At 66.9% G+C, this 23,255-nt stretch overlaps 1 protein-coding gene across 4 annotated transcripts; it reads left to right on the plus strand.

The window, feature by feature from the left end:
• Positions 1 to 246: 246 nt before the first annotated feature.
• Positions 247 to 21,586, plus strand: ABCA2 (ATP binding cassette subfamily A member 2). Of its 4 annotated transcripts, none has more exons than XM_032261747.1 (49): positions 255 to 411; positions 3,885 to 3,978; positions 4,253 to 4,255; positions 5,063 to 5,174; positions 5,248 to 5,411; positions 5,606 to 5,733; positions 5,839 to 5,949; positions 6,210 to 6,428; positions 6,758 to 7,125; positions 7,314 to 7,473; positions 8,465 to 8,593; positions 8,699 to 8,866; positions 8,949 to 9,045; positions 9,518 to 9,691; positions 9,792 to 9,894; positions 10,056 to 10,170; positions 10,263 to 10,453; positions 10,604 to 10,754; positions 10,831 to 11,035; positions 11,222 to 11,386; positions 11,489 to 11,669; positions 11,783 to 11,995; positions 12,082 to 12,278; positions 12,357 to 12,539; positions 12,772 to 12,956; positions 13,060 to 13,180; positions 13,435 to 13,671; positions 13,790 to 13,996; positions 14,257 to 14,359; positions 14,452 to 14,765; positions 14,841 to 15,054; positions 15,174 to 15,279; positions 15,385 to 15,496; positions 15,599 to 15,659; positions 15,739 to 15,913; positions 16,240 to 16,355; positions 16,436 to 16,583; positions 16,887 to 17,010; positions 17,085 to 17,217; positions 17,406 to 17,523; positions 17,702 to 17,880; positions 18,137 to 18,278; positions 18,353 to 18,487; positions 18,861 to 18,964; positions 19,206 to 19,298; positions 19,624 to 19,726; positions 19,918 to 20,055; positions 20,182 to 20,388; positions 20,863 to 21,586. In XM_032261747.1, exons 1-49 carry the CDS (start codon positions 346 to 348, stop codon positions 20,896 to 20,898), a joined length of 7,308 nt encoding a protein of 2,435 aa, XP_032117638.1. In that variant the 5' UTR covers positions 255 to 345; the 3' UTR covers positions 20,899 to 21,586. The 4 variants fall into 4 exon arrangements, with proteins under 4 accessions (XP_032117641.1, XP_032117638.1, XP_032117639.1 ...); XM_032261749.1 differs by lacking the exon at positions 255 to 411 and adding an exon at positions 3,003 to 3,216 and having other exon boundaries at positions 20,863 to 21,582; XM_032261748.1 differs by lacking the exon at positions 4,253 to 4,255 and having other exon boundaries at positions 266 to 411; positions 20,863 to 21,582.
• The last annotated feature ends 1,669 nt before the right edge of the window (positions 21,587 to 23,255 follow it).

Below are 23,255 nucleotides of genomic sequence, written 5' to 3' on the forward strand. Positions count from 1 at the left end.
TGGGATCGGGTGCGCGCTGCGAGGGCTGTGGCGCGGGGCGTGGCGCCCGGTGAGGGCGGCCCGGAGGCTTCCCGGCGGCGGCGCGGGAGGGTCTCGGGCCCGGGCGGCGGGCGCCTCCTGGCGGGCGCGGGCGGAGCGCGGCGCCTTTAAGCGGGGGCGGGCGGAGCGCGGGCAGAGTCGCTGTCGCCGCGGCCGCCGGGGCGGAGCCAGCGCGGATCGGGTCCCGGACGCCCGAGCGCCCCGCCCCCGCGCGGGCGATGCCCAGCGGCGCGGCGGGCGGCGGGGCCCGGCGGGGCGCGCAGAGGAGCGGGCCGCGGCGCTGAGGCGGCGGAGCGCGGCCCCGCCATGGGCTTCCTGCACCAGCTGCAGCTGCTGCTCTGGAAGAACGTGACGCTCAAACGCCGGAGCCCGGTGAGCCCACCCCACGCGCCCGCTCGCAGCCCGAGGCCGCGCGCCCCCCGCGCGCACGTGCGGACGGCCGGGCGCGCGCAGACCCTGGCGGGCGCGGGGGGCGACACGGGCCTGGGCCCCCTCCCCGCCGGGCCCTGCCCGCCCCTCCAGGCGCTGCGGCCTCCGGGGAGGTGGTTGGGTCGTGCCCAGCCCGGGCCCGCGTCCGCTGACATCGCGGTGCTCGGCTGAGTCACGGCACCCGCGCCCTCCGCAGCGCGCTCTCTGGGGCCGCTGTGGGCGGGGGGCAAGCGGCGCTCAGGACTCCGGCTTAGGGAGGTCCGGGTTCCCAGGACAGAGGGCAGGCCTAGGAGGCTCCATCCGGCTGCCAGGCTCCATGGTCCTTGGGCCCAGCCTCACTGGGGCCTGGGGGAGACCCCGTCCCTGCCCTCCCTCCACCCCTCCCCTGCCCTTGGGCCGCGGCCTGCCGTGGCATCTGTCCACCCCTCCCTCCCCCGCACATCCCCTCCCCCGCATCCCCCCCCACACACACACATATCTATGACCCTTGCTGATGCCCTCGCCACTGGGAACGTCCTTGTGCCAGCCTCGGCCGGCCTGGGTCTCTGCACCCCTTTGTCCTTTGGGGTCAGTTCTCCCTGAGCCTGGTCTGGATTCCCTCCTGGTTCCCCCCACCTCCTCTGGGGGCTGGGTCTGCTGTCTGGAGCTGTGACCACCGGGTTACCCAGCACTGCCTGGGCAACCAGTGGACCTGAGGGTGCGGGACACATAGTGGTCAGGGACAGAAGTCCTGAGTGGAGCGAGGGGCTTGGGGGCATGGGTGTCTTGCCATAACCCCCAGCTGGCCAGCTTGGCTCCAGCCTGGGAAGGGCAGGGACAGCTTCCAGGCCACAGGCCTGGGCTTGCTTGGGTTTCTGAAGGCCCTTGGTATTGTCCAGGCCAGGGCCCAGAGCAGGTGGGCACCTGAGGCAGACACACCCTCTTGCCCAGCCAGGACCCCTGGGGCTACACCAGTCCTTGCCTGTTTATCTTTCAACATGCTCTCTTTGGGAAGGCCAGGCTGCAGGCAGGTGGGGCGGCCATCATCACCACGGCTGGCAGCATTCCCCTGGGCACCTGGCCTTGGCAGGGAGCCCGGGTTAGGTACATGCCCTGCCCAGGCACCTGGGGCTGGCTGAGTGGGGTCCTGGGGACCAGGCCTGCAGTCCTTGGCATTGGGTCACCGGGGACAGCAGAGCAGGGCCAGGGGAACAGGGATGTGGACTGTGGCATGCATTAGTGTTGGCCCCCAGGGGTTGTCACGAAGGGCCCCCACTCTGCCTGGGAGCAGAGGCTGGAATGGTGGCCCCTGTTCCAGTGGGGACAACGCTCAGGGAAGGGAGTGTGGCTCATGGGGGCACCTGGCAAGCAGGTGGGAGGCACGCACTGTCCTGACCACAGAAGTTCCTGCCAGCTGTTGGTTGGGGCTGCCCCCCAGGACCTTTCTGGGTCCCCACCCTACAGGGCTCCCAGAGGCCCACTGGCCCACAGCGGAGGTCCTTAGCCCTCGGCGGGTGCAGGTGGGAGCTGTTTCCCCAGGAAGGCTGCGTCCTTCCCAGGCTTGTGATGTGGGGCTGGGGCTGCTGGGCACGCCCACACTCCTGCTGGATTCTCACTTCTTGGGAAGGATCTTGGGTATCAGAGCTGGACTCTTGGGACCAGGCTTGGATGGCAGAGGTTTGCCCTGCCGGTGGCCTGCTGGAGCAGGGGCGCACCCTGGGCGGAGCTCAGGGTTTGGAGGGTGGGTGCCAAGGGTCTCTGCACTGCTAGCAGGCTCCTCCAAGCTCTTTGCCTCAGTTTCCCTGGCTGAGTGTGGCCCATGCCCTCTTAGCTAGATGTGGGTCTACCCTCAGGCTACAGGCTGCTGCTCTTGGTGAAAGGACAGGGTCACTGTCATGAAGCCACTAGGGTGGCAGGTGGCAGCACCACCCTGAGGTCTCACCTGTTCTCCTCCTGACACAGTAGGTGGGGGCTACAGGGAGGGGTCAAGCCCGGAGAGGGCCTCCAGGCCTGCAGGCGACGTGACGGCGCTGGGCTGGCCTTGAGAGACAGAGGTTGGGCCACCTGCAGGCACCCGTGTGGGGCACCCAGGGCGTGCTAGACCTGTGCTGCCGCCTGTAACCAGATGCCCCTGTGGCGCCCGCCGCCCGCCAGCCAGGACTCTCCTCCTCCCCCCAGCAGCTCGTGCGAGGCCGTTGCTATAGCAATGGAGGAGGCAGCCGGGCCTGTTGCAGTTACAGCGCCCGTAGTGGGCCGAGTGTGGGCAGGGCTGGCACCCCACGCTGTGACCCCGGCCTCTGGCATTGCCCCATGCCTGCAGCCACCCTCACCCTGGTGCCTGTTGGTGCCCACAGTGCCTCAGCAAGCCCTGGGTTCCATCCTGGCTCAGGGAGCGGGTGGAGGCTGGCACGGGCTGGGGCGGGCATGGGGCACAGACACAGCATGACGTTCTGGCCACAGAGCCCTATTGTCCGGGCACAGTAAACACAGCAGCCGCCCCCACCCCAGGGACCGGGGGCTCGGCCCGGGCCACACAGCACACTGGGGGCTCTGAAAGCTTTTGATATGGGGACGAGGATGAAGGATGCCTCCAAACTGGGTGCTGGGGGCTCACCCTTGGGCTAGGGAGGGCAGGGCCCCTCTGTCCTGTGGGTCTCAGACAGGGCTGGCCTGCCAAGGGTTCTCCTGAGAGCAGCTGGTCCAAGCTTTTCCTCCCCTCCCTGAGCTGGAGGCTGGGACACCAGAACGGGTGAAGTCCTTGGATTTCAGGTGGAAGTGAGCAAAGCTAAGCGGGCCTCGGGAACTTCCCTCACTCCAGGCAGGTCCCGCTAGGGCTCACCTTGGTGCCCAGCCTGGGTCAGCAGGAGCCAGCCTGGAAAAACTGAGCTCCGAGGCCCAAGACTGGCGGGGCTGCCCTGGGCCAGGGGAGGGGACAGGGCAGAGAGAGGTGCCTTTGCCTCAGGGAATGGGGCTGCCAGAGCCTGGCCAGGTTTTCTCTGAGGCTCAGGGCCCTGGGCTCAGGCGAGGCCTCTCTGAACCAGATCTCCTCATGTGCCCAGACCCCTGCATTGGTGGGGAGGAAGGTGAACCCTGGGCAGTGCGGGAGCTGTAGGTGGGGCCAATGGTTCAGGTGGTCCCCAAGATCCTGCCCAGGTGGCCACAGAGGTGTGGAGGGAGAAGATGAGCTGGGGTATACATGGGTCAGAGTAGACCACAGCTGGCCAATTTGTCCCTATAGGCCGTGGGGCTCCTCAGTGGGCAGGTAGGCCCGGTGCGGGCTGGGGACGGGAAAGCTGATTTGCTGAGCCAGACAGTCCTTACCCTCAGTGCCCTGGCAGGGCTCAGACCTTCAGTGGTCCCAGGGAGCATGTGGTCCTGGCTGGGAGGACCTGGGGAGCACAGGTCTGCCCCGTCCTCACTGGGCCCACCCTTTGCAGTGGGTCCTGGCCTTCGAGATCTTCATTCCGCTGGTGCTGTTCTTCATCCTGCTGGGGCTGCGGCAGAAGAAGCCCACCATCTCCGTGAAGGAAGGTGAGCATGGGGGGCAGCCCCGGCATCTCACACGCCTGCGCTGTGTGTGCACGTCTGCACATGGCGTCCGGCTCCTGGAGTTCCTGAGGCATGATGCCTGCTCCCTGTGTGGTCTGGGGCCGTGTCTCCCGGCCGGGCATGGAGGTCGGGGCTGGCCTGTGGCCGCAAATGATGATGCCAACGCCTGTTCCTGGTGATGTGGGCACTCACTGTCTCCTCTGTTCTGTTTCGACCCCTCCCCCCGCATGGTGTCTTGTCCTCGGTCGGCATGCAGTCTGTAAGTGAGCGGCCGCCTCCTCCTGGCTGGCCTGGGCAGCAGCTGCAGGGGCCCACGGGCATCCCTGGCTTGAGCGCCCTCCCCGCTTGCATTAACAGCCTCCCGGGTCCCCTGCCGGCCTCAGAAACAGCTGTCTCCAGACGTGGGGTTGGGTGGGCAGTGAAGTGGGCAGTGGTAGGTAGTGAGAGGCCCGGCCACCTAAGCCACAGCTGGTGCCCGGGTCAGGCTGCGGGGCATCTCTGTGCCTGGCCTTGCCTTCCAGGGGTGGGGCGCCTCAGCTGGTTTATGCTGGCCTGAGCTGGCCTGGGCTGGCCTGGGCTGGCCTGGGCTGGCCTGGGCTGGTCTGGGCTGGCCTGGGCTGGTCTGGGCTGGCGGCCTGGCTACTCTCCCTTCCTACTCCTTCAGGCCCCTGCACTCACTCTGCTAACCAGCTGGCCAGGGGTCAGAGGTCACTGCCCAGTGGGGCCCTATGTCCTCCCTTGGGCTCTGTGGGCAGTGCCACAGCTGAAATGTTTTCAGGGGGAGGGTGCCAGGGCATGTGGCCCTGTGCTGGCTGAGGGAAAGGAATGATCTGGGCAGAAGGGGTGGTGAGTGGCTCTGACCTCTGACCTGCTGGAGTCATTTACCCCACAACGCTTGGCCTGCAGCCCAGCTGGGGCCAGGGCTCTGCTTCTCCCTGATGCTGCTCCTCTTTCCTGACTGTCTCTAAATTTCTCCTCTCGGCCTCTGTCTCCCTTCCTTTCTGGAATTCCTCTCCCTCTTTCTTCCCTTTGCCCCCGGCCCCACCCTTGCCCGTGGGTCTGCCAGCCTTCTACACCGCGGCGCCCTTGACGTCTGCCGGCATTCTGCCCGTCATGCAGTCGCTGTGCCCAGATGGCCAGCGGGACGAGTTTGGCTTCCTGCAGTATGCCAACTCCACGTGAGTGCCCCCCGCCCCCGGATCGCCCACCCCGCTCCAGCCCATCCCGTGGCTGACCTCTGCCGTGGTGCAGGGTCACTCAGCTGCTCGAGCGCCTGGACCGCGTGGTGGAGGAAGGCAACCTGTTTGACCCAGCGCGGCCCGGCCTGGGCTCGGAGCTCGAGGCCCTGCGCCAGCATCTGGAGGCCCTCAGCGCAGGCCCGGGCACCCCAGAGAGCTACCCCGACAGACCCACAGGTGTGCCCTGCACAGGGAAGTTGGGGGGCGGGGCTGCCGGCATGGGGCTGAAGCCCACCTCCGCGCGGGCCGTCCACCTGCACTGAGCTCCCGCTGTGCCGGCTGCAGTGGCAGAGCCGTGGTGCTGGGCTCGGCGCCGAGGGCACCTGGGCAGGGTGGAGCAGCCTCTCAGCCTCACCTTCCTGCCTGCCCAGTGTCGTCCTTCTCGCTGGACTCGGTGGCCAGGGACCCGCAGGAGCTCTGGCGTTTCCTGACGCAGAACCTGTCGCTGCCCGATAGTGCCGCGCACGCCCTCCTGTTCGCCCGCGTGGACCCGCCCGAGGTGAGGCAGGGACAGCTCCCAGCCCTGGCCACTCCCCTCTGCCCTCCCCGTGCCCGGGTTGCTGAGCCATCCTCAGGACTCTGAGCCACGCCCCCACACCCCCAGGTCTACCACCTGCTGTTCGGTCCCTCGCCTGCCCTGGATTCAGAGTCCGGCCTTCCCAAGGGTCAGGAGCCCTGGAGCCACCTGGGGAGCAATCCCCTGTTCCGGATGGAGGTGAGGACGTCTGAGAATGGGATGGGACTGGAGTGCTGCCTGTCTCCGTGGGTGAGGAAAGGGCAGCTTTGGTGACTGTCAGCTCCTCCCCAGAGAGGGGGAGGGTCCCAGGGGTCTGTGGCAAGCGTGAAGGCACAGGCCTATGGTAGGGCCCCAGCAGCTCCAGAGCCAGCCAGTGGGTGGGGCAGGTGAGACCTGAGGCTCCTGTGGTTGGAGACAGAGTCCTTGCCTGGCCCCACTGACCCCTGTGCCCACCCCAGGAGCTGCTGCTGGCTCCTGCCCTCCTGGAACGGCTCACCTGCGCACCGGGCTCCCGGGAGCTGGGCCGGATCCTCACTGTGCCCGAGAGTCAGAAGGGGGCCCTGCAGGGCTACCAGGATGCTGTTTGCAGTGGGCAGGCTACTGCACGTGCCAGGCGCTTCTCTGGGCTGGCCACTGAGCTCCGGAACCAGCTGGACATGGCCAAGGTCTCCCAGCAGGTGAGGCCCTCCTGCCCGCTGCCCACTGCCCACTGCCTGAGTGGAAGGAGGGGCTAGGGCTGCTTGCAGAGCTCAGGGTTCCTGGGCCCAAGCTGTGCGTGGATGCGGCCTGCGGGTGGGTGTCCAGTGCCCACCGTGGTGCCATGGCTCGTGCCCTACCCCTGCTCACCATCCCAGCTCGTCCTGGCTCCCCTTACCCAGGCTGCGGACTCCCTCCCAGCACCCCGGCATATGTCCCCCTGCTGCTGTCCTCCCTGCTCCGCTCCTGACCTGCCACCTGCCTGCGGCCAATCCCACCCTGCACTGCCCACCTGCCTGTCTCCCCTCAGCTGGGCCTGGATGCCCCCAACGGCTCAGACTCCCCGCCACAGGCACCACCCCCGCGGAGGCTGCAGGCACTTCTGGGGGACCTGCTGGATGCCCAGAAGGTTCTGCAGGATGTGGATGTCCTGTCGGCCCTGGCCCTGCTGCTGCCCCAGGGTGCCTGTGCTGGCCGGACCCCCGGACCCCTGGCCAGCGGTATGGGCGGGGCGGCCAATGGCACTGGGGTGGGCACGGCCTCGGGCCCCAATGCCACCGCCGAGGAAGACACACCTTCTGCTGCAGCGCCCGCCACCCCGGACATGCTGCAGGGCCAGTGCTCCGCCTTCGTGCAGCTCTGGGCTGGCCTGCAGCCCATCTTGTGTGGTAACAACCGGTAGGTGGGCGGTGAGGGAACGGGGGTGAGGAGGACGGCCGGGCAGGGCCTGACCCCTGACTCTAGGCTCTGGCTCTGGAGGTCTCAGTGGGCGCACTGCCCTGAGCCTCGCAGCCCTGCCCCATCCCGAGGCCCCTCCCACTCCTGTGGCCCCACCCCCTGATGGTCGGGCCCTGCCCTCTGCCCAGCACCATTGAGCCCGAGGCGCTGCGGCGAGGCAACATGAGCTCCCTGGGCTTCACGAGCAAGGAACAGCGGAACCTGGGCCTCCTTGTGCACCTCATGACCAGCAACCCCAAAATCCTGTACGCCCCCGCTGGCTCTGAGGTCGACCGCGTCATCCTCAAGGTGCGCGGCTCCGGATGCTCCGCGTTTGCAGGCAGAGTGGGCGGGGTATCTGCAGGCTTGGGATCCCTGGGCAGAGGGGGTCGCCAGAATTGGCAGGGAGGGGTGCAGGGGCGCAGGGAGGGTGGGACACAGGCTCTGCAGCTGGGGGAGCAGAGGCCGCTTTTCCTTTTGGGAGCTTCGGGGACTGCTGTGGGAAGGCACTGGAGAGGCTGCTTGGCAGGGTCCCCCAGCGGGGTGTGGCCAGCCCGGGCAGTGCTAGTGGAGGACGGATGTGTCCAGGGACCTTCCAGAGTGTCCCGTGGGGGGGCAGCTGGGCAGTTTGGGTTCTGGATGAGAGGTCCTGTCTGGAACAAGCAGAGGCCAGGGCTGGACGTTGGCCTGGGAGGGGAGGGCCTGTGGACGAGGCCAGATGGGCGTAGAGAGAGTCCCTAGGATAAGCTGGGAGAAATGAGGGTGGAGTACCAGGTGCTTGGGGGACACAAGCTGGGCGGTTGGGGGTCTGGAGGCCCTGCTGCCCTGGGAGCAGAGGGCAAAGCAGGTTTCACACGGTGCCGCAAAAAGGTGTGGAGAGCCGGGGGTGGGCCTCACACCTGTAATTCCAGTACTTTGGGAGGCCAAGGTAGGGGTCACTTGAGCTGAGGAGTTTGAGACCAGCCTGAGCAACATAGCAGAAACCCATCTCTACCAAAAATACAAAACAGCTGGGCATGGTGGCGGGTGCCTGTAATCCCAGCTACTTGGAGGGCTGAGGTGGGAGGATCCCTTGAGCCTGGGATCCTCCAGGATCCAGGGACTGCAGTGAGCTTGGGCACTGACTGCACCATGCACTCCAGCGTGGGTGACTGAGACCCTGTCTCAGGAAAAAAAAAGGAAAAGTGGGGAGGGTCGGCTGTTGTTTGCAGGGGCCAACCGCTAGAGAGGTGAGGGGTAAGAGCCCTCAAGCCAGCGGGGTCCGTCCAGGAGCTCCATGCCCCTGCCTCACCTTCCGCAGGCCAACGAAACTTTTGCATTTGTGGGCAACGTGACTCACTACGCCCAGGTCTGGCTCAACATCTCGGCGGAGATCCGCAGCTTCCTGGAGCAGGGCAGGCTGCAGCAACACCTGCACTGGCTACAGCAGGTGCCGGGGTGCCCTTGAGGGAGGCAGCCGCGGGTGGCTCGGGGAGCCCCTCCCTGCCCCATACAGTAGGCGCAGGCCCCCCTCGAGCCGCTCCTCTACCCCTAGTATGTGGCAGAGCTGCGGCTGCACCCCGAGGCACTGAACCTGTCGCTGGATGAACTGCCACCCGCCCTGCGCCAGGACAACTTTTCGCTGCCCAGCGGCACGGCCCTCCTGCAGCAACTGGACACCATTGACAACGCGGCCTGCGGCTGGATCCAGTTCATGTCCAAGGTGAGGTGGGGCCGGCGAGGCTCCCCCATCCCCCTACCCTGCGCCGGCCCAGGGTGGGCTTCAGCGATGCTCCTTCCTCTAGGTGAGCGTGGACATCTTCAAGGGCTTCCCCGATGAGGAGAGCATTGTCAACTATACGCTCAACCAGGCCTACCAGGACAACGTCACTGTGTTTGCCAGTGAGCTGCCGCCCCCCACAGACCTGCTTCCTCCCCAGCCCAGCCCCACCTGTCCCCCTTTGCCCTCCCACTGGCCTTGGCCCGTCACCTGCCACTTCAAACGGCCCCACCCTACAATTGCCCCCTCCCTGCACCTCCCGACTGCTGCCCACCTTTACCGTGGGACCCCTACCCCAGCCCTGCCCTACCTTTCCCTGGACCCTTCTGTCCCTACCCCCGTACCTTGACCCCGCCCCCGTACCTGGCTCCACCTCTGCCTCTTGGCCCCGCCCCGTACCTTGACCCCGCCCCCGTACCTGGCTCCACCTCTGCATCTTGGCCCCGCCCCATGCCTTGACCCCACCCCACATCATGACCCCGCCCCCTGCCTTGACCCCACCCACACCTTGGCCCCGCCCCACCCCTTGGTCCTGCCCCGCCCCATGCCCTGACCCCGCCCCTGCATCTTGGCCCCGCCCCCTCCCGGCCCCAGGTGTGATCTTCCAGACGCGGAAAGATGGCTCGCTCCCGCCGCACGTGCACTACAAGATCCGGCAGAACTCCAGCTTCACTGAGAAGACCAACGAGATCCGCCGCGCCTACTGGCGGCCCGGGCCCAACACTGGCGGCCGCTTCTACTTCCTTTACGGCTTTGTCTGGATCCAGGGTGAGGGGCGGGCCCGGAGGGCGGGCCGGAGGATGGTGGGGAGGACGGGTGGGAGCGCGGGAGGGCCTGCCCGGCTTCTGATGGCTGCCTCCACCCGCAGACATGATGGAGCGTGCCATCATCGACACCTTCGTGGGGCACGACGTGGTGGAGCCGGGCAGCTACGTGCAGATGTTCCCCTACCCCTGCTACACGCGGGATGAGTGAGTGCCGGGCGCCCGGGCGGGCTGGGCTGGGGTTGACCCGTGCCTCCCCTCCCCCCACGGCCTCCCCTCCCCCCACGGCCTCCCCTCCCCTCCCCTCCCCTCCCCGCCTCTCCTCCCCTCCCCTCACGGCCTCCCCTCCCCTCATGGTCTCCCCGTAGCTTCTTGTTTGTCATTGAGCACATGATGCCGCTGTGCATGGTGATCTCTTGGGTCTACTCTGTGGCCATGACCATCCAGCACATCGTGGCAGAGAAGGAGCACCGGCTCAAGGAGGTGTGCAGCCGGGACCCTCCCTGGAGGCGCGGGCTGGCGGGGAGGGGCGGCGTCCTCCCTGGGTCGTGCTCCAAACCCCTGGCCGCCTGCAGGTGATGAAGACCATGGGCCTGAACAACGCGGTGCACTGGGTGGCCTGGTTCATCACCGGCTTCGTGCAGCTGTCTATCTCGGTGACTGCACTCACCGCCATCCTCAAGTACGGCCAGGTTCTTATGCATAGCCACGTGGTCATCATCTGGCTCTTCCTGGCTGTCTACGCCGTGGCCACCATCATGTTCTGGTGAGCACAGCCACGGCGGGAGGGGCGTGGGACAGGCACTTGCTCAGCGAGCTCACCCCATGCCCCTCAGAGCCCCTGGATCCCATCAGGAGCTTGCCCAGGAGGCCAGGCATGCGGTGGCTGACGGCATGCCTGGCCCCTGCCCACCAGCTTCTTGGTATCCGTGCTGTACTCCAAGGCCAAGCTGGCCTCAGCCTGTGGTGGTATCATCTACTTCCTGAGCTATGTGCCCTACATGTACGTGGCGATCCGAGAAGAGGTGGCTCATGATAAGATCACGGCCTTCGAGAAGTGCATTGCGGTGAGGCTCGTGGTGAGGGCAGGTGGACGGCCGGGGTGCTGGGCCACCCCACACATTGACACTGCCATCTCCTCAGTCTCTCATGTCCACAACGGCCTTCGGCCTGGGCTCCAAGTACTTCGCGCTGTACGAGGTGGCTGGCGTGGGCATCCAGTGGCACACCTTCAGCCAGTCCCCGGTGGAGGGGGACGACTTCAACCTGCTCCTGGCCGTGGCCATGCTGATGGTGGATGCCGTGGTTTATGGGATCCTCACGTGGTACATCGAGGCGGTGCACCCAGGTACTGGCCAGCCCTCGGAGGGCAGGGGAGAGGCAGGGGTGCCCAGCCAGGGTTGGGGACTGGTATTCTGGGCCCACTCCTGGATGCAGCACGGGTGGCTCCCTGGTTGGGCACGTGGCCCACATGGTGGATGGTCACCTGAGGCCCTAGGTCAGCCTCCCCTCCCCTCCCCTCCCCGACCCCCAGGCATGTACGGGCTGCCCCGGCCCTGGTACTTCCCACTGCAGAAGTCCTACTGGCTGGGCAGTGGGCGGACAGAAGCCTGGGAGTGGAGCTGGCCATGGGCACGCACCCCCCGCCTCAGTGTCATGGAGGAGGACCAGGCCTGCGCCATGGAGAGCCGGCGCTTCGGTGAGGCAGGCACCAGAACAGTGACTGGGGTGGGTTCTGGGTTTGGAATCCTGGGTGGCCTCGGTGCTGCCCGCACCCTGCTGACCCATGACCCTGGTGCAGAGGAGACCCGTGGCATGGAAGAGGAGCCCACCCACCTGCCTCTGGTTGTCTGTGTGGACAAACTGACCAAGATCTACAAGGATGACAAGAAGCTGGCCCTAAACAAGCTGAGCCTGAACCTCTACGAGAACCAGGTGGTCTCTTTCCTGGGCCACAATGGGGCGGGCAAGACCACCACCATGTGAGTGTTGGCGGAGTGGGTGGTGGGCGGCTGCTGACTAGCAGGAGTGCTAACCAGGGGTGGGGTGGGGCCCCGGCGGGGGTGTGGGGTCGTGACCCTGCCCACCCACCCAGGTCCATCCTGACCGGCCTGTTCCCGCCCACGTCGGGTTCCGCCACCATCTACGGGCATGACATCCGCACGGAGATGGATGAGATCCGCAAGAACCTGGGCATGTGCCCGCAGCACAACGTGCTCTTCGACCGGCTCACGGTGGAGGAGCACCTCTGGTTCTACTCGCGGCTCAAGAGCATGGCCCAGGAGGAGATCCGCAAAGAAATGGACAAGTGGGTGGGCCAGGGCGGGCCGCAGAGGGTGGCTGGGCCCCGGGGCTCTGCCCAGGCCCAGCCCCACACCCGCCTCCCTGTCCTAGGATGATCGAGGACCTGGAGCTCTCCAACAAGCGGCACTCGCTGGTGCAGACGCTGTCCGGTGGCATGAAGCGCAAGCTCTCTGTGGCCATTGCCTTCGTGGGCGGCTCTCGTGCCATCATCCTGGACGAGCCCACGGCTGGCGTGGACCCCTACGCGCGTCGCGCCATCTGGGACCTCATCCTGAAGTACAAGCCGGGTGAGCAGCGTGCCGTGTGGGCGGGGACATGGGCGGTGCCTACCCGGCCCCCTGACCCTGGGTCTGGCCTCGCCCTAGGCCGCACCATCCTTCTGTCCACGCACCACATGGACGAGGCCGACCTGCTTGGGGACCGCATTGCCATCATCTCCCACGGGAAGCTCAAGTGCTGTGGCTCCCCGCTCTTCCTCAAGGGCACCTACGGAGACGGGTACCGCCTCACACTGGTCAAGCGGCCCGCTGAGCCGGGGGCCCCCCCAGGTCTGTGCTGAAGCTGCCTGAGCTGGCCTCAGGCCACCCCTTCCCCGGGACCCCCACCTGAGAGCCCATGATGGAGAGGTTGGGTCCTCACTGTCACGCGCTGGGCCCAGGATACCCACTGGGGCCTGCCCACCCTCTCCAATGCCCCTTATCTTGAGCCGGTTGGGTTCCCGTCGGGGGTCCCTCTTCCCAACCCCTGAGTGAAACCTCCCTGTTCCCCCATCCCTCCCAGAGCCAGGGCTGGCCTCCAGCCCTCCAGGCCGGGCCCAGCTGAGCAGCTGCTCGGAGCCCCAGGTGTCCCAGTTTATCCGCACGCACGTGGCCTCCTGCCTGCTGGTCTCGGACACCAGCACGGAGCTCTCCTACATCCTGCCCAGCGAGGCCGCCAAGAAGGGGGCCTTCGAGCGCCTCTTCCAGGTGTGAGGGCTGAGAACAGGCTGGGCGCAAGGCTGGGCGGGGCAGGTGGACGCACCCCTGCCTGGGCGTCCACACTGCACCTCACCCTGCACCGCCCCCGCAGCACCTGGAGCGCAGCCTGGATGCGCTGCACCTCAGCAGCTTCGGGCTGATGGACACGACTCTGGAGGAGGTATTCCTCAAGGTGTCTGAGGAGGATCAGTCGCTGGAGAACAGTGAGGCCGGTGAGGGACTGGGGCCGCTGCTCAGCCCACCCCACCCACAGGGCCCCAACTCCGGCCACTCTGTTGCTCCTGCCTGGTGTCTGGAAGCACCGACCTGGTCCTGGGTGGGAACCAGGGGATAGCCTGGGGTCCTGGGTGGGTGGTCATGGTGGCCAGAGGTCCTAGGAGCTGGGATCAAGGCCAGGGAGGGGGGTCCTGGGCAGGCCTTGGGGCAGGTAGCCCTGAGCGTCCCCTCGGCCCGTCCACTGTGGCAGATGTGAAGGAGTCCAGGAAGGACGTACTCTCTGGGACAGAGGGCCCAGCGTCTGGGGAGGGCCACGCCGGCAACCTGGCCCGGTGCTCAGAGCTGGCACAGTCACAGGCCTCGCTGCAGTCTGTGTCATCGGTGGGCTCTGCCCGTGGCGACGAGGGAGCTGGCTATGCCGACGTATATGGCGACTACCGGCCCCTCTTTGATAACCCGCAGGACCCAGACAACGTCAGCCTGCAAGGTGGGGGTGGCCGGGTGAAGCCGGGGCAGCAGCGAGGGGCCGGGGGGGCGGGGCTGCATGGGGGCGCTCTGTGGGGGGTACCGCGGAGCCACCTGCCAGCCCTCACCTCCCTGCACAGAGGCCGAGGCGGAGACCCTGTCGAGGGTCGGCCAGGGCAGCTGCAAGCTGGACGGCGGGTGGCTGAAGCTTCGCCAGTTCCACGGGCTGCTGGTCAAACGTTTCCACTGTGCCCGCCGAAACTCCAAGGCCCTCTTCTCCCAGATCCTGCTGCCAGCCTTCTTCGTCTGCGTGGCCATGACTGTGGCGCTGTCCGTCCCCGAGATTGGTACGCCGCCGGCTGGGCGGGGGTGCTGGGTTTGCGTCCTCCCCCGGGGGCCGTGGGGATGCCCACTCCCGAGTCTCCTGGCTCTGGGACTCACCCCGCAGCTGAGGCTGGGCACACACCCGGGGTTCATCCGGGAGTCCTGCCTCCTCTGGGTCCAGAACCCCAGCACGGGTCCTCTGAGGTTGGGGGAAGGGACGGAGGCTTGGGGGCCGCTGGCTGGTGGGCGGAACCCGCTCAGGGCTCCCTTCTCGTCTTGCCAGGTGACCTGCCTCCGCTGGTCCTGTCACCCTCCCAGTACCACAACTACACCCAGCCCCGCGGCAACTTCATCCCCTACGCCAACGAGGAGCGCCACGAGTACCGGTGAGGCCGCTGGCGGGGGTGCAGCCGCGGTGGTCGGGTCGCATGCGGGAGGCGAGCCGGGCGGCCCCACCTCACACCACCGGTGCCCGCAGACTGCGGTCGCCTGATGCCAGCCCCCAGCAGCTCGTGAGCACGTTCCGGCTGCCGTCCGGCGTGGGCGCCACCTGCGTGCTCAAGTCTCCCGCCAACGGCTCACTGGGGCCCACGCTGAACCTGAGCAGCGGGGAGTCTCGCCTGCTGGCCGCTCGGTTCTTCGACAGCATGTGCTTGGAGTCCTTCACGCAGGGCCTGCCACTGTCTAACTTTGTGCCTCCTCCACCTTCGCCCGCCCCGTCCGACTCCCCGCTGTCCCTGGATGAGGACCTGCAGGCCTGGAACACCTCTCTACCGCCCACTACCGGGCCAGGTAGCAGTTCGGGGAGCCTGCTGGGGGACAGGGGCGGTGATGGACCCTTCTCACCGCGCCATGCTGTGCCCACAGAAATGTGGACGTCGGCGCCCTCCCTGCCGCGCCTGGTTCGGGAGCCCGTCCGCTGCACCTGCTCCTCGCAGGGCACCGGCTTCTCCTGCCCCAGCAGTGTGGGGGGGCACCCGCCCCAGATGCGGGTGGTCACAGGCGACATCCTGACTGACATCACCGGCCACAATGTCTCTGAGTACCTACTCTTCACCTCTGACCGCTTCCGACTGCACCGGTGAGCTGGGTGGGGAGGCTGTGGGTGAGGGAGGCCAGCGGCCACCCGCCTAGTCTCCACTCCTGCCCCGGAGCCTCATTCCCTGCCTAGCCTCACTGCTCCTCCCTGCTGCCTGCCAGGTACGGGGCCATCACCTTTGGCAACGTCCTGAAGTCCATCCCGGCCTCATTTGGCGCCAGGGCCCCGCCCATGGTGAGGAAGATCGCGGTGCGCAGGGCTGCCCAGGTGAGTGAGGCTGCGGCCGGGGGCTCCACGGTGTCCAGCGCCGCCTGAGGTCTGCAGGGACCCACGGGGCTGCCGGGGCCTTTCTGGGGCCTCGTCTTTCTCCAGGTTTTCTACAACAACAAGGGCTACCACAGCATGCCCACCTACCTCAACAGCCTCAACAATGCCATTTTGCGTGCCAACCTGCCCAAGAGCAAGGGCAACCCGGCGGCCTACGGTGAGCGGGCGGGGTGCGGCGGGGAGGACCCAGGCTGGCCGGATGGCGCAGGGGCCTGAACCTGTCCTCCCTGACCTGTGACCTCCCTGACATGTGATGCAGGCATCACGGTCACCAACCACCCCATGAACAAGACCAGCGCCAGCCTCTCCCTGGATTACCTGTAAGTGTGGACAGTGGGGGTGAGGGGGCGGGGGGTGCTGCGGCCACGGCGGAGAGGACTGAGGGCTTCCTTGCCCCAGGCTGCAGGGCACGGACGTCGTCATTGCCATCTTCATCATCGTGGCCATGTCGTTCGTGCCAGCCAGCTTCGTAGTCTTCCTCGTGGCGGAGAAGTCCACCAAGGCCAAGCACCTGCAGTTTGTCAGTGGCTGCAACCCCGTCATCTACTGGCTGGCCAACTACGTGTGGGACATGGTGCGCTCGGCGTGGCCACGGGGGTCCCCGACCCTTCTCATCCCCCCATCCCTGACCCGGTGCGCTCGGCGTGGCCACGGGGGTCCCCGACCCTTCTCATCCCCCCATCCCTGCCCCGGTGCGCTCGGCGTGGCCACGGGGGTCCCCGACCCTTCTCATCCCCCCCTCCCTGCCCCGGTGCGCTCGGCGTGGCCACGGGGGTCCCCGACCCTTCTCATCCCCCCATCCCTGCCCCGGTGCGCTCGGCGTGGCCATGGGGGTCCCTGACCCTTCTCACACCCACCCCCGCCCGCCCTGGGTCCCTCACTGGCCGCCCTGCCCTGCAGCTCAACTACCTGGTCCCCGCCACCTGCTGCGTCATCATCTTGTTCGTGTTCGACCTGCCAGCCTACACGTCGCCCACCAACTTCCCCGCTGTCCTCTCCCTCTTCCTGCTCTATGGGTAAGGGCACGAGCAGACGGGGAGCGGCCCCAGGTGGGGCTGGGACTGCCCGCTGACCACTGCCCACCACCCGGCCGCAGGTGGTCCATCACGCCCATCATGTACCCGGCCTCCTTCTGGTTTGAGGTCCCCAGCTCAGCCTATGTATTCCTCATCGTCATCAATCTCTTCATCGGCATCACCGCCACTGTGGCCACTTTCCTGCTACAGCTCTTTGAGCACGACAAGGTGGGGCGGCGGCGAGATGGGGGGAGGCGGCGACACGGGGGGAGGCGAGATGGGGGCGGCAGGCGACACGGGGGGAGGCGGCGACACGGGGGGCGGCGATGTGGGGGGTGGCAGGCGACACCGGGGGTGGCGACATGGGCGGCGGTGACATGGGGGGCGGCAGGCAACGGCGGCGACGTGGGGGCGGCAGGCGACACGGGGGGTGGCGACATGGGGGGCAGCGGCCACATGGGGGGCGGCAGGCAACATGGGGGGGGTGGCAGGCCCTGCAGACACTGTGCCCTGACCCCGGACACCCCACAGGACCTGAAGGTCGTCAACAGTTACCTGAAAAGCTGCTTTCTCATTTTCCCCAACTACAACCTGGGCCACGGGCTCATGGAGATGGCCTACAACGAGTACATCAATGAGTACTACGCCAAGATCGGTGAGCGCCTCGGGGCGGGCAGGCGTCAGGGCCCCCGAGGCCCCAGCACAGGCACTGAGCTGGCTGCCCCACAGGCCAGTTTGACAAGATGAAGTCCCCGTTCGAGTGGGACATCGTCACCCGCGGGCTGGTGGCCATGGCAGTTGAGGGCATCGTGGGCTTCTTCCTGACCATCATGTGCCAGTACAACTTCCTGCGGCGGCCGCAGTGAGCAGGGTGCACATCAGGGGCGGGGGCATGGGCGGGGGCGGGACGGGAGGCCGGGACGGGTGGGGTGCAGGGGATGGGAGAGGGGTCTGCCCACCCTTCCTGCGTGCCACAGCCAGAGGACTCGAGGCCGGTGGCGGGGAGGGGTGCCGGGTGGGAGTGTGGGACACCATCCACCCTGCTTCCAGGCGCATGCCCGTGTCTACCAAGCCTGTGGAGGATGACGTGGATGTGGCCAGCGAAAGGCAGCGAGTGCTCCGGGGAGACGCAGACAACGACATGGTCAAGATTGAGAACCTGACCAAGGTGGGCTCTGGGTGGGGCCTGGGCGGGTGGGCCAGGGTCTGGGGGTGGGGCCCTGGGCTCTGGGGGTGGGGCAGGGCCTGGGTGGGCACAGAGGGTGGGGGGAGCAGCGTGGGGTGGGGTGGTGGGACCCTACGCCCCCTGCCCCTGTGCCCCGCTGAGTGTGCAGGCTCCTGGCCAGGTCTACAAGTCACGGAAGATTGGCCGCATCCTGGCCGTTGACCGCCTGTGCCTGGGTGTGCGTCCCGGCGAGTGCTTCGGCCTCCTGGGCGTCAACGGTGCGGGCAAGACCAGCACCTTCAAGATGCTGACCGGCGACGAGAGCACGACGGGGGGCGAGGCATTCGTGAACGGGCACAGGTGCGGCAGGAGCCCTGGGTGGGCGGGGACGCAGGGAAGAGGCACAGGTGCGGCGGGAGCCCTGGGTGGGCGGGGACGCCGGGAAGGGGCACAGGTGCGGCGGGAGCCCTGGGTGGGCGGGGTCGCCGTGAAGGGACACAGGTGCGGCGGGAGCCCTGGGTGGGCGGGGCCGCCGTGAAGGGACACAGGTGCGGCGGGAGCCCTGGGTGGGCGGGGCCGCCGCGTCCCCCTGCGCTGACGGCCGCTGTGTCCCCAGCGTGCTGAAGGAGCTGCTCCAGGTGCAGCAGAGCCTCGGCTACTGCCCGCAGTGCGACGCGCTATTCGACGAGCTCACGGCCCGGGAGCACCTGCAGCTGTACACACGGCTGCGCGGAATCCCCTGGAAGGACGAGGCCCGGGTGAGGGTTCGCGCGGCGGCAGGGGCCGGGGAGCTGGGCGGCCCCGACTCTGCTGACGTCTCCTCCCCGGCCAGGTGGTGAAGTGGGCTCTGGAAAAGCTGGAGCTGACCAAGTACGCAGACAAGCCGGCCGGCACCTACAGCGGCGGTAACAAGCGGAAGCTCTCCACGGCCATCGCCCTCATCGGGTACCCGGCCTTCATTTTCCTGGTGAGTTCTGGGGGACAGGGAGCAGGGGGTGTACCCGGCCTTCATTTTTCTCGTGAGTTCTGGGGGACAGGGAGCAGGGGGTGTACCCGGCCTTCATTTTCCTGGTCTGAGCCCTGTGGGGGGAACATGGGGGTGGGGGAGAGTATCTGGCCTTGGTCTTCTTGGTGACTCCTGGAGCCCTAGGTGGGGGGCAGGGGAAGAGGGAAGGAAGTGGGGAGGAAGGGCGTGGGGGGCCGCCAGCATTCATCTTCCTGGTGAGCCCTGGGTGGGGGTTGGGGGTGGCTGCCAGGCCTTTGATTTCCTGGTGAGCACGGGCAGGGGCAGTGTTCACACTGGGTTAGGGTTAGGGTGCTGAGCCTGCCGCCATCTCCAGGACGAGCCCACCACGGGCATGGACCCCAAGGCCCGGCGCTTTCTCTGGAACCTCATCCTCGACCTCATCAAGACAGGACGTTCAGTGGTGCTGACATCACACAGGTGAGGCCGGCCATCCCTCCCCACTGTGCCTCCACCCCTCCCCGATGTACCCCCCACCCCTTCCTGCTGTACCCCCACCCCTGCCAACTGTGCCCCCACCCTCCCCGTTGTGCCCCCACCCCTCCCCGCTGTGCCCCTACCCCTCCCTGCTGTGCCTCCCTCCTTGCTGTGCCCCCCACCCCTCCCCGCTGTGCCCCACCCCGCAGCACCCCTTGCAGTGTCAGCTGTGCATGTCCTACAGCATGGAGGAGTGCGAGGCGCTGTGCACGCGGCTGGCCATCATGGTGAACGGACGCTTGCGGTGCTTGGGCAGCATCCAGCACCTGAAGAACCGGTGAGCTGGGGCGGGGCCAGAGCTGGGCGGGGCCAGGGCGGGGCCAGGAGTGGGCGCAGCTGCTGGGTTGTGAGTGCTGTGGGGCCAGGGGCGGGGCCAGAGCTGGGCGGGGCCAGGAATGGGTGTGGCTGCTGGGCTGTGAGTGCTGTGGGGCGTGGGGGCTGGGGGGACTGTGGGGCCACAGGAGGGGCCTGGGGGCCTGTGGGGCTGTGGGGGTCTATGAGGCTTCCTGGGGTGTCTTTGGGGGCTGTGGGGCCAGGAGGCTGGGGAGCTGGGGCTCTAGCTGGGCAGCGCGGGGCTCTGGGCCACGGGCCTGTCCCCCCAGGTTCGGAGATGGTTACATGATCACGGTGAGAACGAAGAGCAGCCAGAGCGTGAAGGACGTGGTGCGGTTCTTCAACCGGAACTTCCCGGAAGCCATGCTCAAGGTGCGCACTCCTCCGTGTCTCCGAGGAGGTGCTGCGGGCGGCGGGGGCGCGGGTGGCGGGGACAACGGGGCGCTGCAGACGCGGGAAAGTGCTGCGGAGCGGTGGGGGCCAGTGCGTGGTAGGGAGCGCTGCAGGGCAGGGGAGCACTGCAGGGGGAGCACTACCAGTGGCCTCTGACCTCTCTCCTGCAGGAGCGCCACCACACCAAGGTGCAGTACCAGCTCAAGTCGGAGCACATCTCACTGGCCCAGGTGTTCAGCAAGATGGAGCAGGTGTCCGGCCTGCTGGGCATCGAGGACTACTCCGTCAGCCAGACCACACTGGACAACGTGAGCACCCCAAGGGCGCTGCACACCACAACCCAGCCCCCACCTGCCCTGTCTCCTCCCCTGCCTGGCACCTCCCATCCCCCTACCCCAGGCTGCCCCTCCCCACATGCCTGTCCCACCCACCAGGTATTCGTGAACTTCGCCAAGAAGCAGAGCGATAACCTGGAACAGCAGGAGACGGAGGCGCCGTCCGCACTGCAGTCCCCTCTAGGCTGCCTGCTCAGCCTGCTCCGGCCCCGGCTGGCCCCCACGGAGCTCCGGGCACTTGTGGCGGAGGAGCCTGAGGACCTGGACACGGAGGACGAGGGCCTCATCAGCTTCGAGGAGGAACGGGTGAGCAGGCTGACCTCATGGCCGCCCAGGGCTCTGCAAGGGCTGGGCACTTCAGCCAGCCCTGCCTACTAGACCCAGGCTGCCTGGCGGCTCCAGTCCCAGGGTGGGGTTGGGGGAGAACTGGCCCAGGATGCTTGCTGTCCACAGGTCAAGAGGGCAGAGTGGGCGAGGAGGGCTTGCAGACAGGCCTGGAGAGCCCAATTGCATAGCCTAGACTTGCCCAGGCCTTTGAGGGGCATATGGCCAGGATGGGGCAGAGGGGACCAGAGCCTGGAAATAGGGGACTCTGTAGACTCAGTGGCCCCAGACTTGGCAGATGGAGGCCCAGGAGAGTCCAGACATGGGGCAGCTTGTGGGGAGACCCTGCATTCAGGCCCAGCCTGCGGGAGGGCCAGGGCGGGCCAGCACAAGTGTTCTCAGCCCCAGGGCGGGTGGCCCAGGACGCTGCCCACGCCTAGCCTCTCCTGTGCGCAGGCCCGGCTGTCCTTCAACACAGACACACTCTGCTGACCACCCGGCGCTGGAACAGGAAGGACACACTCCGCTGACCACCCGGTGCTGGACCAGGGACTTGACAGTGGGGACAGCAGTCCCCCAGTGCCTGCTGCCAGGCCCTGGAGTGGAGGCTGAGGACCAATGGCTTCTGGCGCTCCAGCCCCTGTACTCGGCCACGCCCTGTGGTCACTGCGGCTGCCGCCCCCAATTGTGCCAAAGGCTGACCCGGCCCAGGCTGCACACACCCTCGCCCTGCTTCGCCTTAAAGCCTCGGGGTCCACCTGGCCCCTCACCCCTGCCTGGCCCTGCTCTCCACCTGAGGCGACACCAGCTGGACCAGGCCCTGCTGACCTTTCTCCTGCCCGGCCGCAGAACCAGCTGTTTTCCCTGCAGTGAAGGCTGATGCCGGGGCGGGCCGTGAGCGGGGCTGCGTCAGTCGTATTTATTTTACTTTGAGAAGAGGCTCCCCTGGCCCTGCTTTCCTGCAGAGAGGTGGCCGCCCCATGGAACGCCATCAGCTTGGGCCAGATGGCAGGTGGCAGGAACGGAGAAACTGGCTCTGCTGGCCATGCGAGGGGCCGGACCCACCCCCCAGCTGCCGCTGCTCTCCCACCCAGCTTAGCCCCCTCCCCGCCCACCTGCCTGGGAGCCGGACCTGTACATACTGCACAGATGTTTGTTTTAAATAAATAAACAAAACGCCTGTGGGGCCTGCGTATGTGGGGTGGGTGGGGTGGGGAGGAGGGCCCGGTTAGGTGGGCTAGCGTCCCATAAGGCCCTGCCCCTTGGGCACAGGTGCTGGCGGTGCGTGGCTGGGCCAGCCTGGAGGAGGAAGACAGGCAGGCAGGGTGGTGGTTCACTGCCCCACAGGGCTTGCTCCCTGCCCACTTCCCCTGAGCCTTCGTCTTCCCGTCTACCTCTCTCCTCCTTCACCCCTGGCTGCCCACGTGGGGCCTGCAGTGGCCTGGGCTGGGCTGTCTCCATGTCGTGGAAGGGGCGGAGGGCTTCCAGGAAGAGGAGACCTCCAGGAGGAGCCTGTGGTCGTGAAGATTCCTGAAGGGAAGAGCATCCCAGCCGGAGGGCAGGGCGGAGGCGGAGGCGGAGGCGGAGGCGGAGGCCCCAGGGAGGCAGGGATCCCCAAGCTCTGAGGCTCGTCGAGGTGGAGCCTGCTGCACTGTGGGCAGGAGACAGTGCAGGGGCATAAAGGGCCCCCAGAGCTCGCTCCCGTGGTCTGGGCCAAGGTCAGACTGTTGCCTCAGGCTGTTTCAAGGCTTCTCAGGAAGGCAGAGGGTGGAGGGTGGGTGCAGGCGAGGGCTGATGCCACATAGGAACTGGCAGGGGAGGGGCCCATAGGCTTGGAGCACTGGTGGGCCTGGGTGGGCTGGGCCAATGGAGCCACTTGGGTTCCTGTGAAGTGCTTGCTGTGGCCCCTCACGAGGCTGTGGGATGGGCCTGCTGAAGCCTGAGTGGCTGGGTCACTGGGGTGAAGCTGCTCTGGGCCCTGGGGGCAGCTGACCCTGGAAGAACTGAGAACACTCGCTCACTGGAGGGTGTGGGTTTGGTGCTCAGCTGAGGAAAAGGTGTGGGGGAACCCCCAGAAGGCCGAGCCTGGGGCTTCAGGCAGCAGTGGCTCCGTACCACCATGGCAAGGGTTGGGTCCCAACAGGAAGAGGTGGAGAAAGGAACATGGCTCCGGCAGAGCTCGTAGAGACTCTGTGCACAGGACCAGGCCAGGCTGGACCTACACAGCCGCCCACGGACGACAGTTCATAGGGTGTCGTCTCCAGAGGCTCCATTTGTGACGACGTGTAATGAGCATTGACAGCAAATACGCCCCCAGCACCTTCTCAGAACATTCTCAGCCGGGCGCAGTGGCTGGAACCTGTCATCCCAGCACTGTGGGAGGCTGAGGTGGGCGGATCATCTGAGGTCGGGAGTTCAAGACCAGCCTGGTCAACACGGTGAAACCCCGTCCCTACTGAAAATACAAAAATTAGCTGGGCGTGGTGGCGGGCGCCTGTAATCCCAGCTACTTGGGAGGCTGAGGCAGGAGAATCGAACCGGGAGGCGGAGGCTGCAGTGAGTCGAGATCGAGCCACTGCACTCCAGCCTGGGTGACAGAGTGAGACTCTGTCTCAAAACAACAACAAAAGGAACATTTTAAACTTTCAGAAAACTTGTGAGAATAGCAGAACGCACATTGCATATCCTCAGCCGACGCACGAACTGTGGAATCTTGCCACACTTCTGTCCTGCTGCCCCGTGGGAAAGCAGCAGCTACTGTGACACGCGAGCCCCAGGCCCTGCAGCCTCCTTCCCTCAAGAGCCAGGGTAGCCCAGAGTTAAGAAGGGGTGCAGTGGGCTTTCCAGGG

The sequence above is a fragment of the Sapajus apella genome, unplaced genomic scaffold (genome assembly GCF_009761245.1).
Source record: "Sapajus apella isolate SASKATOON/1434 unplaced genomic scaffold, GSC_monkey_1.0 scaffold126, whole genome shotgun sequence".
NCBI classification, from domain to species: Eukaryota; Metazoa; Chordata; class Mammalia; order Primates; family Cebidae; genus Sapajus; species Sapajus apella.

Coding starts and splice junctions, on each gene's coding strand:
- ABCA2 (XM_032261747.1), top strand. CDS start 346: ATGGGCTTCCTGCACCAGCTGCAGCTGCTGCTCTGGAAGAACGTGACG. Junction 14,360..14,451: donor GAGGAGCGCCACGAGTACCG/GTGAGGCCGCTG, acceptor CGGTGCCCGCAG/ACTGCGGTCGCCTGATGCCA. Junction 19,299..19,623: donor ATCCAGCACCTGAAGAACCG/GTGAGCTGGGGC, acceptor CTGTCCCCCCAG/GTTCGGAGATGGTTACATGA.